At 39.3% G+C, this 16613-nt stretch overlaps 1 protein-coding gene across 1 annotated transcript; it reads left to right on the forward strand.

Annotated features, from left to right (window-relative positions):
• The first annotated feature begins 266 nt into the window (after positions 1 to 266).
• On the forward strand, positions 267 to 14274 carry mccc2 (methylcrotonyl-CoA carboxylase subunit 2). The gene is made up of 17 exons (XM_083673690.1): positions 267 to 498; positions 1313 to 1379; positions 2563 to 2647; positions 3575 to 3676; positions 4231 to 4358; positions 5672 to 5784; positions 6941 to 7054; positions 7349 to 7413; positions 7681 to 7780; positions 8272 to 8367; positions 9927 to 9999; positions 10088 to 10164; positions 10534 to 10600; positions 11103 to 11259; positions 11668 to 11782; positions 12995 to 13080; positions 13689 to 14274. Exons 1-17 carry the CDS (start codon positions 361 to 363, stop codon positions 13804 to 13806), a joined length of 1701 nt encoding a protein of 566 aa, XP_083529816.1. The 5' UTR covers positions 267 to 360; the 3' UTR covers positions 13807 to 14274.
• Positions 14275 to 16613: the final 2339 nt, after the last annotated feature.

A 16613-nucleotide genomic window follows, 5' to 3' on the forward strand; every position in this document is an offset into this window, starting at 1 on the left:
TATGTAACCATGTCTAGTATGATTTGCTCATGTAAAATATGATTTGCTAACCCTATGGTTCGGTGTTACTTCATATTGTTGTATTGTATATATTGTTTATACTGTTTAGTATTGTTCTTGTTGTAAAACGAGCTGAGACAATTGTTTTTGTAACAAGCGCTATCCAAATGCATTTGATTTGATTTGGAATATTGGAACCCAACCTCTGTCTCTCCCTCCAGTCCAGTAGATGGCGGAAAGCACCAATAAACGGCAGAAGAAGAAGATTTCAGAGTACCTGCTCTTAGCAGAGAGGTTAAAAACACTATTTGCTTTTTGGTACAGTATCGGCTTTCGAATTGATCTAGTACACAGAGAAACATGCTTTTGCAGACTGTCAGACCTTGGCTCCATCTACTTCGGTGCAGAGGTCTAACTTTAGCTAATACAAGACTCTACAATGGTGATACAGTGGCTACACTGGGTTCACAGCCTGACACACATTCCCCGGAGTTTCAGGTAGGTGGGCGAATAAAAGTTAGCTAACTAGCCGTGAAGGTATTAGTTTGTTCTAGTAGTGGGGACTTTCTGATCACTTAGGAATGTATGAAAGCTTAATAAACCTGCTGCGATGTTACAGGCTTTAGTTCCATCGCCATGAATGTCGGGTCAGTGTGAAGTTGAGGAGCAAGCTAGGTTGCTAAAGTCATGTTACAGCGTCAGAGGTCAGTCTCTAATTATGTTGGAATGGAATGGGACCCTTATCAAACGCATGTCAAATACATTTCACTCAAAGCAGGTACCAGTGATTTTGTAATATTTTCAGAAATTAAATATAGGCCTTGATGATTACTCCTAAATACCTGAGCGTAAACCTCATTATAAGCAAATCAATCATAACTGTATAGTTATGTAGGCCTACTGTAAACAAATGATAGAAAACATGTTTTGAAAACGTAATGCTGCTCTTATGGAATTTCTTGAAGACAACAGATAGGCCATATACATCTAGTGCTATTTGCATGTTGAAATGCATATCCCCCCATTGTTTACCTTTTGTTAGTGACCCAGCATGCATAAATCACTGGACCACTACATTTTGCCCACTGGATCACTGACAACAATGGAGCAAATATACTTGTGATGTTTCAGAAATTAAATGTCTGTTTAACAAATAAATAAAATGTCTATTTAAGGGTTATTTAGAATTAGGCCTAGTCCTGACTAAATGAAACTCTCTCCAGGAAACTGCCCTAAAGAGTGTGCTAGTTGAGCACAAAACACAGCAAAGATAACAGGATCCCTTGTGTTATGCTGCCTCTTTTTTCCTCAGGAAAACTATGAACAAATGCAAAGTCTTGTAGGAGAGCTGAAAGAGAGAGCGGAGAAAATTAAATTGGGTAAGTGCCGAGTTTGTACTTGAAAAAGTGATGCCAAGGTGACTGGCAAGATTCAAGTACTATGCACATTTTGTTCAGCACACCTTCATTCCATCTGTTTTCACACCTTGTCTGGTAAAAGCAGCACTTCTTTTCTGGTAAAAGCAGAAATCTTGTTTGTTAGTTCTGGAAGCTGGGTACGAATTGGGTACAGGGTAATATTTAAAAAAGACTAAAGAATTTGCCTTTGAAATGACTGGCTTTTCCATGACACATTCCTTGAACATTTTTAGGGTGTTGTTAAAGATGTAAATCTGGGTGTTAATGTTTATGGAAACATATAGCAGCCATTAATCAAATGATATTGCTATTTGGCAAATGATAAATCAGTAATACATTTTCAATTTAATTTACCAAATGTGTCTACACACATTTATTATATATATAAAAAAAGAAAAGTCCTGTTTCCATGATCATTTCCATGAAATGTGGAAATCCAAAAAGATAAAGCAAAGTCATTCAAGGTTCATTTTCAAGGTTCCACGTGATACAATTATGTCATATTGAAAAAAAAAAAACAATTAATACATTTTCGCTTTTGTAGTAACACTTTTATGTTGTAATTGCACAAAAACTACTGGCATTACGACTGCCAATGGCCCCTGGTGTGAGCATTGATTATTTTGTCTTATGATGACTGTTGGATAGATGATTCACTTACTTAAACAAATGTATTTGTTGTACGTCGCTTTGGATAAAGGTGTCTGCTAAATGCCATAAATGTAAATGTAAAAGCAAAATGAATATGCACTTTCCCCTGAAAAAAATAAAAAGGTGTGCTAAAGTTTTACTTTGCATAAAGATGTTGTGCCTACTGCCAGGAATAATTCAGTGATATGAACGCTTCCATGATTCCTTCACGCTCCTACCACAGTGCATCGATTGCCGATTGAGCAGTAGTGTATGTGCAGCATAGGTTGCTTTCCGTTTCTCCATTTTCTTTTAATCATGTTACCCTTTCTTGCACATTTCATCTAAATGAAAAGTAAGGCTGCATGTGCTGTATGACGTCAAATTGTAGGCATGACATCTTTAAGCGCATTTACTATTCTAAAATTGTAATCATAGCTTTTCATGGAATAAGTCACTATTAAACAAACTTCATTTGTTTTTTAACATACTGTTTCATAATGTGTTGACACAGGGGGAGGAGAAAAGGCCAGAAAATTGCACACATCCAGAGGGAAGCTCTTGCCACGAGAACGCATTGACAAACTTCTGGATCCAGGGTAAACATCCATTTCTCTCTATTGCCAGGCCCAACTCCTCGTGACAGCCCGATCAACACAGTGTGTCATTGATTTTTGTTCAACTGAGGGACCAAGACAAGAGTGTTCTGAAATCAAGTGAACTTACTGAACTATTATGAATGCACTCAGACTCAATTCAACTTAAGCCAGGCAGACACTTGACGTTTTCAAAAACGCAGATGATTCCAACCGATGAGAGCGTCTCATACTGCAAGACAAATTCTCTGTGTCACACTGTCTTGATGCAGACCTGATGGTAGCTTTCACACTGGGCGATACCACCGAGCCCCCTCTCACCCTCCCCTTCAGTGTTTGTTCATTGCCAGGACAATGGCAGAAATGGCACAAAATATGAAGACATTTCAGCTGCAGCAAAGTACCCTCTTTGGCTGTAACGTTAGTCTTCTTATGCATCGAGAAAACCCCAAAAACACAAGGAGAATTTGGACACGATAACCGGGCGTGGACAACAGGGGCTGGCTATTCTTTAGAAATAAAAAGGCAGCTTTGGTCCTGCCAGAACTCTACAAGTTATTCTTTAATTGTATGGTTCTAAACTGAGAATAACAATGTATTATGTAGCTATTATTTTAAGTTTGTTCCCAAACACAACTTGCACATTGCCAGTTTACAGCATCCCAAATTGCCAATGGTTGATTATTATTATTTTTTTTTGTGTAAAACATAATATACATATCAGTCATTACTTCAACTTATCAAACAAACACATTATTCAATAATAATAATAATAATTATTATTATTATACAATAATATCTCTGGACTAGAAACCTCAACTGTGGAAATATCAAACAGGCTTGTGTTTGGAATTCGCCCAGCAGTAGCTGGTCGCTGGTAAACCTTGGCACACACTAGCAGCACGAATGACCTTTTTTTTTTTCTTGTAGATCCCCGTTCTTGGAATTCTCCCAGTTTGCTGCATATCAGTTGTATGGAAAGGAGGAAGTTCCAGCAGGAGGCATAATCACTGGAATTGGGCGGGTTTCAGGGTGAGTGCAATGGGTACTGCATCCTGTTATATCTAAACCTTCTCCAGTTACAGCTAAAAAACTTCAGCCCCGCCGCATAAACCAGAGGGAGGGGGTTGGAGAAATGTTACCACTCTTCAAACTCTGGATGCAAGGACTAACAGTCTGTTGACATGAGAGCTTTAACCACGACTATGAGTCTATTTGCCTTTTTCTTGGTGGGGAGTATTACACCTCAGTAAAACAACCACCAGGGGCTGTCTTTGTGCAATTCGAATGGATAGGCTTACTCTCTACAGTACCACTACACCCGCGCATTGAAGTATTTAACATTGTTTTAGAAGTTCTCAGCATACTGTGTGAGATTATTATATAACAAAAGTATATGTACATAATGTGATCAAAGTGAGTAATTCATTGAATCCTAGATTGCCCCTTTAAATTTATTTCACGTTAGGAATCTGACCAAAACAGCTTTCAACCACCTGAGGAACTTTGCCAGGGTGCGGCCATTTCTTGTGGACGTGTGACCTCACGCATTTTTGATCTGAATAAACTTTTGCCATTCCCTGTAGGGTGGAGTGTGTCATTGTTGCAAATGATGCCACAGTCAAAGGGGGCACTTACTACCCAGTTACAGTGAAGAAGCACCTCCGCGCACAAGAAATAGCCCAGCAAAACAACCTGCCATGTGTCTACCTTGGTGAGTGACTTGTTTGAGTTTCAAACCACAGTTTGTTTTGAAAACCAGACCAATACACCATGAATGTCTGTACGTCAAAAACCTTTTGTAAACATAACTGAAAGCTTGACTTTTTGTAAAGCATAATGTAAACATAACTTGTCTTTTTTTGGAGACAGATTTGGAGACACCGTTATGATTGCTGGCAAAAGTTAATCTGGGCGGTAGCTAAGGAAGGTTAAATGTTCGGATTTGGCCCAATGTACTCAGTTTGCAGGGAATAATTTACTGTTGATTAGGTACCGTGCTGACTCTGTTTTGCTAGGAATCATAACGCTGACCCCTGGCTCCAAAAATGATGAGTGTCTTTTTGTGGTTTTGTAAACATTCAGCAGTTTGTGATGCATTAACTTTCTGTGAAGGTCAGGCTAATGAGCCCAAATGCAGAACACAGGCAAATGATGGTTGAACCCAATAGATGGGTGTGTTTATTGTAGAGGCAGGGGTGTGCTTGAATCAGAATCAGAATTCTTTTATTTGGCCAAGTATATTTGCACATACAGGAAATTGACTTGGTGAGGTTGGTGCATGGGCATAAAAAACAAATAGCAAGGAGGGAGGATGAGGGAGTTGGGGAGAACGGAGTAGCAGGGAGGAATGGCAAGCAGGGAAGAGGTGGGCAGGGCAGGCAGGCAGAGCTGACAGGGCAGGTAGACAGGTAGGTAGACAGGCAGGTAGACAGGGCAGGTAGACAGGCAGATAGACAGGGCAGGTAACAGGAGGCAGGAGTCAGGCTGGGGGACTGCAGGAACAGGAAAACAGGTATTAATCAATATATCAGAATACTGGCGGGACAGTATTTAGAAAGGCTGGAAGCGCGACTTAACAGAAACTGAAACATCTGGCAATGTGGTGAAGTCTGGACTGGGTCTTTATGGCAGGGCTAATGATGGGAAGATGACAGACAGCTGGTAACCTGACTCCCGCACACCTGACTCCACTTCTGACCATCAGGGAGAGGGTGACAGAGCGAGAGCAGGAGAGGAGGGGTACTGCAGGCTAGATAGAAGTGGAGGGTGTGACACTTTCATATTGTATTATACAAGTAAACCGTTGTAAGCCAATTGCAATCTATTAAAGTGAGGGAAAATTTAGTTAGTAATAAGTAGTAAGTCACTATCTTCAGGAGAATCCTGTATAATGTCTTGCAGCTTGTGTTGTCTGCTAAGAAAGTCAAAGAAAATGATGAGAATCTTGCTGAGTGAAAATTCAAGAACATCTTTCAGTGTGATCTACAGACATATTGAATCTATCCCTGCTTTTGAGTCCTATAGTGGATTCTGGAGGGGCCAATCTTCCCAGACAGGCGGATGTATTCCCTGATAGGGAACACTTTGGACGCATTTTCTTCAACCAGGCACGGCTGTCTTCTGATGGAATATCACAGGTGAAACGTTTGTATTAATACTGTAATACTGAATTGTATGCTTTACCATAGACCTCATACAGGTCTTTTGATGCTGTTGGGTTTGGATGAAAAATTGGAATAGCATTTACATTTCGAACTGAAAAGGAACATTAAAACAAAAAAGTAGGACTCTCCTCAGTACTGTTGTTCACTTGCAATATTATACCCGCTCAAAGAGGAATTTCTTGGGAAATCATTATCTCGGATTCCAGAATCTCATCTCTCTCGACTGAGATTCTGGGGGCGAAGGAAGTCAAAAGTGGGGATGGAAGTTATCAGCAAGTCCACACCTCCCTCTCTTGCGGTGACCCTCTTCTGCCTGTGCTTGATTTGCACGCATTGCAAAAAATTAAAACATGGAGTTAGCTGAAGAGGTTTTCAAAGCCATAATTTCACAGGCAAGCAGTGTGCATTCAATTAGTGCCCTCCGTTTGGAGTCAAACAATTACTATGGGGTCAAAGCAGAGATTCTCAGCTTTAATTCAATGGTTTTTTTTTTCTCAGATTGGGTTCACCATTTAGAAAGTACAACATTTTTTAAACATGCTCTGCCAGGCCTGTACTCCAGCCATTTTCAGTTGTTGTTTGTTTTGAGGTCTTTTTGGCTGGAAATTACTAGGAAATTCAATGCATGTTCAATTGGATTTAAATCTGAAGATTGACTTGGCAGTCAATAACTTTACACTTTTTGGCCCTGAAAAACTTTAGTTGCTATGGCAGTATGTGATAATATCATTGTCTTACTGTATGATGAAGCGCCTTCCAATGAATTTGGAGGCATTTGCTTGTACTCGAGCAGACAAGATGTTTCTGTACACTTCAGAATACATTCTTCTGCTGCTGTCAACAGTGAGAACTGCTGTCAACAAGTGAGAATAAATCAAATGAAGCTTTAATAACATATATAATAAAAATAAACAAATACATCTATTACAAGGCAAATACATCAAAGAAATGTTACATGCTACTATCTCCTCAATGAGAGAAAGAGCAGAGAGGGAGAACAATCAGAACACATGGCTAGCATACTCACAGACCACAGCTGGACCCACACATGAAGAAAAAAGGAAGGGATAAAAAGAAGGGGGGGCATCTTGCCACTAGACTGAAATGTTTTTTAAAATGTTTTTCCCAGATTGCTGTTGTCATGGGCTCCTGTACAGCAGGGGGAGCATATGTACCTGCCATGGCAGATGAGAGCATCATTGTGCAGAAGCAAGGAACCATTTTCCTTGGTGGACCCCCTCTGGTGAGAATTAGTGGGCTTGCTATTCTTCTTCAACATACTTATTATTAGATGATCAAACTGTTAAGATTTTTGTAACTCCAAAAACTCTCATCCGGTTAACATGTGAAATGTTGATTGAGGTCTTCTCAGTAAAAACAGAGAAGAAAACATACATTTCTGAATTCAGAATGATCAGAGGGGGGAAAATATGAATTTAATGTATTTCCATTTCAGACTCTGAGGCAACAAAATATGATAATTGTGTAGGGGGAGTGAATACTTCTGCAAGGCACTGTATATGTTTGTGTTTTATAGGTAAAAGCGGCAACTGGTGAGGAGGTGTCTGCTGAGGACCTCGGAGGTGCCGATCTTCACTGCAGGTATGACCTGAAGTCTCACTGTTGGGTTTTTCTGTACAATATTAACATGAGATTGGGTTTGAGAGATTCTTGAATTGTTTGTACTATTGGTCTTTACATCCTAATTACATTCTGTATGTAGATACTTTGTTATTACAGTGCACAGGGCTCTACAATGGGAGTGTTTTATTTACAGTTGTGTGTTAGGATGCAGTCTGTAAATATAATTTAGAGTGAGACAGCACTATTTCATTCAATATTGAGAAATGTGTGTGACCTGTTCCACAGGAAGTCTGGTGTAACAGACCACTATGCTCTCGATGATCACCACGCCCTCCATTTGGCACGAAAGGCAGTTCGCAACCTGAACTACACCAAGAAAATTGAGGTAAAACAAATGAAAAACATTCCTAACACCGTTCTTAAAGTATTTATTACAAGATGAATAATGACCTCCACAGAATATTTGTTCAACATGATACATTCATGGTCAGTAATACCTTTTACAAATCAGTATTGAAGTATTTTGCAGTACTTATTGTAAAGTGAGGACCGTCTATACTTTGTTAATGTTTACAAATGCTTTTAAAGGTTTGCAAATGATCAGTTCTGCAGTAGCGGTGTGACATGTCACTATTCATGAACTCAATAATAAGCACACTACCCACATGACATTGAAGACTGTCACTCTATTTGAAAATGTACCTTGTTGGTGACTTACCTAAAGTGTTCATCCAGACAGTTTTGCAATCCACTGGGAGGTAGTTAAGCAAAGTACTCTCGGTTAGCAATCCTAGTGGAAACGATAGGGGGCAGTAATATGGTTCCCATTTCTCTTTTGACCTGGTATTATTGAAACTGTTTGTTTTTTTTGGACAGGTCACCACGGAACCTCCAGAGGCCCCCCTCTTCCCAGCAGATGAACTATATGGCATTGTTGGAGCGAACTTGAAACGTAATTTTGATGTCAGAGAGGTATTTCTCCCATTACTCATGCACTTTGATCACACTTGTCCATGACTTAACAAAAGCCTGGATTTGTTTTTCAGTACATTTATTGTTATCAACAGGGTTTCTGTTTGTCTGTGTTTTTTGTAGATAAAAATAATCTGAGCCGACCAATAAAATTGTTAGAATAAAAACCTTGAGGTGTCATGAAAAGAAAATGAAAAAAATTCCCCCCTCCCCAATGTTACATAATTTTGCATGACCCTCGCCTTGTTCTTGAAAAAAAAATAAAAAAAAATAAACATTACCCTCCCCCTTCATTGAATTAACTCAAATATATGATTATGACCACAGTAACAGTGACAAAGTGGCCTATCTCATTACGATCAGGGGAACAGCACAGGGATGTCACTCAGTGGTGACTTTCAGCTGGCAGAAATATTGGCGCTAAAATTCATAATCATAATTTGGACAGGGGGTCTGGGAGCTTTCTGTAAAAAAATTTGCTTACAGTCTTCTGTAAGCACATTTAATGCAATTCTACATGGTTTACAGCTTGCTTTCTACCAAACTATAACACTGGGAAAACCCCTGCTATCCTGTGTCAATTTAGTAGGCTATATATAAATATTTCCCTTTGAGAGAGCAGAGAGTCAGTGTCACACCCACAGAGCAAGTGATAAATTGTTTCAATGTGCCTCATTGAGCGTATAGGTACCTTGGGTGCAGTTCGTCAAGGGTCTCGGCTCACATGGAATGTGTTTCCCACCAGTGTCATTCAATCTCTGAACACGTTTATTGCGGGAGTGCACGGATGGTTGAGCCTTTTGGCCCAGGCTGCTGATCCCGTTTTCCCCGAATCAAGGGTAGGGAGAGACGCTCTCAGGGTGGATGTGGCTGTGTCTGAGATGACGGAGATGCATCATTAATTGTATTTGATCTGTACATTATGGTCTGTCATTTAAAAACTATTAATGGGAATTGTGCAAAGATATGAGCTCCGTTCATCATCCATAAAATAAGTGCACCTCACCAGCCTCATTACACCCTGCTTGCAGTGGTGGCTATCATCGTAAAACTAAACATTTATCTTCCGATTGTACATTAACAGCAACTCTTTTGCAAATCAGCGAACATTTATCTCAACAAAATGAAAAAAGTTGGTTCTCTTTGGAGTTTTGCAGAGACCTGCATCTCTTTCTACACACTATGGGGAAAGTTGGCGAGGATTAAATAAATTATTTCGAAAAAACTGCAAATGTAAACTGGGGAAAAGAACACACAACCCTCCCCTGTGCCCAATACAAAAAAACATACAACCCTCCCCAGCAAAGGAAAAAGCAAAAAATAATAACGTAAATAAAAGTTATCGAATGGTCCTAGGTGAATAGACCAACATTTAATCTATCTGTTGTGATACTGACATTAAAGTCATAGGCTTAGGATTGTGATTGGCTACCAGACTTCATGGCTATGGTGTGACAGAGACGTGTGTGTGTGTGTGTGTGTGTGTGTGTGTGTGTGTGTGTGTGTGTGTGTGTGTTAGTGTGTTTGTTTACCTATTATCTGTACATGCTTGATTGCAGGTCATTGCCAGGATTGTTGATGGAAGTAGATTTGACGAGTTCAAGGCACTCTACGGAGACACTCTTGTCACAGGTGTGTAGTAACAATACAGTAGCGGTTTGCGTCCCCAAATTTCTTCCAATATTTCAGTTTCAAACAAGTTGTTGTTGTTTTTCTGCAGGATTCTCAAGAATATTTGGGTACCCTGTTGGAATCATTGGCAACAATGGAGTCCTGTTTTCAGAATCTGCAAAAAAAGTAAGTATTAAATTGACTATATTTTCTATTTATGTTTTGCATGTATTGTCATTTTCTTCCCTGGTTCTAAAGTCAGGAAATGTTCTCAGCACAATCAAATTAATTTGAACGCCCGATGATCAAAACTCTTTTAATGAAGTCCATATGTCAACCTAGTCTCTACATGGCTCTGCCATAGCCTGTTGATACGTTGAAAATAGCCTGAGGCAGACTGACTGAAAATGCAATGTTCTCTCCAAATCAAAATGTGTCTGCCAACAAGAAATTATTGGTACTATAGTTGATCCTCAGTTGATTAATTTAGCACAGAAAATGTGCTAAGCTGCTAACTTCCCAATTTGTATTAACTTTTCTCTCGTTTTATTACAGGCGACTCATTTTATTGAATTATGCTGTCAAAGAAACATTCCACTTATTTTTCTCCAAAACATAACTGGTAAGTACGAAAGCAATGCTTTTTACGTAATTACTATTCGTATGGTATCTTACTGCTATAATTTGGCTATTTACACGGCTTACTGATATTTGTAAATATAGTTATAATAATTGACACGTTAACACATTATTAAAGGATACGATTTTTTTTTTTTTACCAGAACTTACCGTTTAGCACATGATCTATTGAAAGTTTAAAGTGAATATAAACAGTTCCTCAAAAGGGATTATATTGTCTACATGACAAGCATGGTCAAATACTGTCCAAAAGGGAAGATGGCACTCCTGCCCTCCCAGAGTAAACATCCAAAGCACCAACATCATGCCCCTCGCTACAAACTCATGGATAAAATCAATAGTGTCAAAGGTTCATACACTTCATGGCCTTGCAAGTTGCCTCATTATCCACATGAACTTTAAAATCTTGTTCTAGCTATAAGATGTTGTCCATCTTCCTAAATGTCATTTTTTATTCTGCTCTACCCTGCCCCATGTTTACAAAGGCTTCATGGTGGGTAAGGAATATGAAGCAGGTGGAATTGCCAAGGATGGAGCCAAAATGGTGACAGCTGTTGCCTGTGCCAATGTACCCAAGATCACTGTACTTATTGGAGGCTCGTATGGTGCAGGGAACTATGGCATGTGTGGTAGAGCTTACAGGTAACAGCCAGAGATGTGTGAAATAAATCGTAACGACTATCTGCTTCTTACTGTCTATTATCCATCTTGTATGTCTTTGTATATTCTGTCTGCTATACATCATTTGTATACTATGACAACAAAACAATTGTTTTGGGTATGGTAAGACCGATCTACTCTCAGGTATTCAGAAATCTATGTCTAGCTAGTGTCGTTGTTACGGCAAGTTAAACAGAAGTCACCATATGAAATGTTGCATGTGTGTTTAACCTGAACAAAAATGATGCAATACTCGTCTTACTCTGTCTGTGTGGGATGGTTTGTCGGTGATTCTATCCATTCTTCTTTTCACATTGGGGAGGGAACTGGTACTGTACTGTTGGTTGTGCTGGCATAGTAAACAATATTACTTTCTTTTACCTTTCACAGCCCAAGATTCCTGTACATGTGGCCAAATTCCCGCATCTCTGTAATGGGTGGCGAGCAGGCAGCCACTGTTCTAGCCACCGTCACAAAAGATAAGAGAGCACGAGAGGGAAAGGAGGTAAAAATGTATTTCCATCTCGAGTTCAAGTTCGAATTTCTTTATTCGGAGTGTTGACTTTGTTTGTCACCTTGTAGGAAGGCATATTTATTTTGTACCAGACACAGCTTCACATCCTTTATGATCCATGCTTTGTTGTTAGGATATAGTTTTACAGTTTTTGAGGGAATGACAGAGGCTGTACAGAATTGCCCATAGCAGGTGATAGAATCAGTAAGCAAGTCCATATATAGTGCCCGAAAGGTGGGCGGCACCTCGAGATAAACGTGTCAGGCAAAATCTCACCACACACGCCCAATGTTCTATTCAGCCTGGTGGGACAGGAAACATACTGCTCTATATGGCAGCAGGCTTGTGACATCGCATTTACTAAAGTCATTAAGTAGGAACATGGGTTGGTCGGCTGCCCTGTTTAATACTTTGTTGTTTCTATGATGCGCTCTGATGCACTATTAAAATCCGGACCAGGTACATAGAGTAGGATGGCTAGAACGTTACTGTCATGACTTCGTAGTGCTTAGTACTCGCAGTCTTGTGGATAGTCAAGTTGATCTCCAATCTGTCATTGACTGCAATACAAAGTCCCTCAATTTTTTTTCTGGGTTAATTGGGGATGCCTATCAACGTATGATTGTATATCCCTCCAGATTTATATCAGAAGGTGTGGTCTGTCAACCATGTCTCTTTGAAACAAAAAAGACTGGTGTTTCTATAGTCCCCATCATATCTTGCCGGTGCTGAAAGTTCATTTAGAGGTGATTGTTGTCTAGGGGACTCTTGGCCACATAATGTACCATACTGTACAATAACAGGCCTCTTTCTTTAAAGCAGAATGGTTACCTAGGAAAAACTCAGGCAGTGATGAACTAGATCATATTGATGAACTATATGATATCACGAGGTATGATATGATCCATAGACTCATGCCTGAGGTCATAAACTCATCAGGTCTAGGTAGATATACCTAGATATACCTGTTTACAAATACATTGATTACAAACAATGGAGTAAATCAACCTTATATTTTGGGTTATGACAAGGTAAGACAGTTGTACTAAGAATATACAGCATGTATTAGTCATTCTTCTAGAATCAAGGAGATTTTTATTAATTGAAATGACTATCAAACAAATGCACAAATCCTAGATTGTATCTTGACACTATAAATACTTGAATTCCATCCCTGCTCTAAATCCATTGTTTAATTTTCAGTTTACGGCTGAGCAAGAGGCAGCCATGAAGGAGCCCATTGTGAGACGGTTTGAAGAGGAGGGGAGCCCATACTTCTCCAGTGCCAGGTAAATGATTAGTGTCATGCTTTGAAAAGGAGGGTTGTTTTGACACGAAATGTCACAACTATTCCAGGAAGTAAATCTAAGCTTTCTGTTAAAATATCTAGGCTGTTGCGCAAAGTAATTATATTTTGAGACCATATAAATGATGGGCTGGCTATATATATATATATATATATATATATATATATATATAGGGCTCTGTCGCCTTGGGATCAAGGTACTCAGTCAAGGTCTCTTCTGGAGGGAGTTCCAGCCCACTGACTCCACATCACTCATGTCATGCCAAACACCTAGCCAGGGGATGATGGGGGCCCAGGTAGCCGGTCGGCTCCCCCGACCCCAGCCAGGGGACATCCTGTCACACAGGCACACTGTTTGTTCCAGGTGTAATTCACAAGCCCTGTTAGCCTCTGAGTGGGTGGGCGCACACCAAAAGCGCACAGGCCATTGGTGAGGTGCTTCTGTAAACGAGTTTCTGCACCACTCTCAATACGCCAACGCAGACAGCATTTCGACAGCTATTATTTAGGCATTAGACAACATTTTTATGAAACTATATCAATAAATAAATCTTTAATTAAGCAAGACATTTTTGTTCCCTGACACTGCAGGCTATGGGATGACGGGATTATTGACCCTGCTGATACACGTTTGGTTTTGGGACTGAGCCTCAGTGCCACGCTCAACGCCCCAAAGCAGAGGACGCGCTTCGGTGTCTTCCGGATGTGATGGTCCAATCCCAGAGACATGTTTACCAAGAGATGTATTGCATTAGGATTAACAATATTGTCTTTCAACCTGTTTAATCAAGTGTCCTTCTTGAGCTTGGTGGCTGTTAATGATAATTTCACACACAACTCTAACACTTATTAATTAATAAATAAATAAATACATTTCTATTGATTCTATTGGTGTAGAGATGTTCTATTGTAGATTACCTTTTACATCATGTACTGTTTTATCCCTGTTTTGTATTAACTTTCTGTTACATACATAGTGAATTTACTCAACTTAAATGCACTCTTTGAATTTAATAATTTCCAAAACCTAGTAGGTCTGTATTTGCAGCAACCTGCCATGAGACTTGTTTAATAAAAATGACATGGAAATCAAGTATGGGATGCTATCAAGTTTATTTTGGTGATGTTTTAGGCGAATGTTTCAGCACTGTCAAAATGATTTATGTACTAATAATGTACTTCATTCCACATTAAGTAAATGTATTGGTGACTGTATGTTATTTATTGGAAATAACTTATTGTGTCTGCTAGGTGTTGCTTTACTGCTACAGTATTTTTTTTAAATTATTATTAAACCTTTATTTTAACAGGGGTGTCCCACTGAGACCAATGTCTCTCTTTCGGGGGAACCCTGCTTACATTAAAACACATTACATTAAAGGTCCAGTATGTAACATTCAAGCTTTCTTAAAGCTTCCCTAATAGTTGTCATGACTATGTTTGATTAGTGGAGATCAGGGAATATGATCTCTTGAAAGAAATATTTCATTTACGAACACTGTTTTAGTTCGGGAAAAGACCTTTCTACAAAGGAGTGTCCTACCTGATGCTCGGTTTGCGTACAAACATGTTACTGCCAGGGGTGTTCTAAGGGAGTGGACTATTTTCGCCATTCTTTGCCCTTCGAATCGTGTGCGCATGTAGAAACACAACAGCAATTTGTACAAAATGTGCACATGTGCAGTCGTCACCAGAGGAATAAATAAGCATCATTTAATGTGCAAGTTATAGGTTGATGCCATACGATATAAAAATGCTTAGTGCTATTGCACTTGAATTTAGGGAGTCTGAAACGATGACTTTAGGGAGACAGGGGACGCTGAAGACAGTCAAGGATAGTGTTGGCTTTTCTCACCACTTGTCTCTTCAGCACATCTGATAACCTTACCTGTTTAACCATGCCGCTTGCACACAAATGACCTTATTGGTCCTTTGCAATCCTATCCAACATATATCACCCCAAGGGGATAAATGAAGCTGTATCGTAGTAACTTGTTTTTGTTAACCACATTAATATTACAGAACTGGGATACCATAGAGAAAATTAACATTGTTTTTTTAACCTTTAGGCTCTTTAATGGTATGTCTGTACCTTGTAACATAATTTTGAGCTTTCGATGTAGCCTCATGGTGCCGTTATAGGGGACTTATGCTTAACTCATGATCCATTTGAAAGAGTTTTTTTAAGGAGAATGGAATTCCACTATACTCTTTCTTATTTCTGACATGTATTGAGAATGTAGGAAATAGAGCAGCAGCATCATCAAATGAGAAACTCTTGGCAACTACTTGGTACTTAATCGCACATAGTGGTGCTTGAGTCAGTACATCTAAAACAAACATTGAATGTGATTAATATGCAAGTACTGTATCAGGTAGTTGCACTTTTAGCCAGAACTTTTTAAGTAGGCTAACTTAATACTGGGCTGGAAAATAAATTATTACTGAAATTGATTCACATGGGGGCGCCATTTACTTATATTTTCTGAGGCCTCTTGTTTTAGTGATGTTAGCCACACAAATGTGTAGCCTATCACTATTTTCAAAGAAGTTTAAAGGTAACGCATGTATGTTTTCTGTTTGCTGCAATCTTTGGCCACTCTAAAACTTGTACAGATGCTACATGTTCTAATAGCAGCAAATATGTGCATCTTTTTAAACAAACAAAACCTAGAATAGGTAAAGGCCAGTGCTTAACCTCAACTCTGGATTTTAGAAAGTGCTTCGTATGGACCAAAACAGCGTTCTTCAATGAACATTGAACATGTGATCTAATTCCTTGATCGCTACTGATTTATCAAGGCCATTTAGCATTTTTTTAAAGCTCAAATCTACAAACTGGACCCTTCATTGCGAATTGTAATTACGAAATGTACATTTAAAATTTCAGCTTGAGTGTATGCTTGATGATATCAATTCATTGCTTGCCTCATTAAACTTACAAACTTTGGCAAAATAAGCTTGTGTTCATGGGCATTGGAAGGTGTGCCCCTTTGTGACTAATGCGATAACTTCTCTGCATTAATTCTGACTATGTAGGGGATCTATTTGGCTCAAGAGCTCCCCCAGAGGCAACATCCTCCATAATGTAACTTTAAGGGAGAATTTCTAAGTCAGCAATTTAAAAATGAAGGCTCTTGTCTTGAGGATCTTAGGTGAAACCATGGAACCTCCACATGAAGTTTAACTTTCCTTATGAAATTAAACTTCAAAGTTGTTAATTAGATCCCACCTTAATTGGATAACCCCTAAAAAGACTGCACGTTTTAATTGAGACCTTTGCGAATATTACAACACACACATCCGCTTAGGCCTACACAAATGTCAATATACTGTACCACATACATTCGTTCACCATAGTCTTTTAAATGTATTCACAGGGTTTGTATTTCTAACTTTGTACACCATCAGTACAGCGTGCGTGTTTCTTACGACAAACCTTAAACCCTTCAAAGGAAGACCGACGGTTTACCCCGCATATCCTGCTGATTGACTGCTTTGGCTTCCAATGAGTCG

This window comes from Argentina silus (assembly GCF_951799395.1).
Source record: "Argentina silus genome assembly, chromosome: 7".
In the NCBI taxonomy this organism is placed as follows: Eukaryota; Metazoa; Chordata; class Actinopteri; order Argentiniformes; family Argentinidae; genus Argentina; species Argentina silus.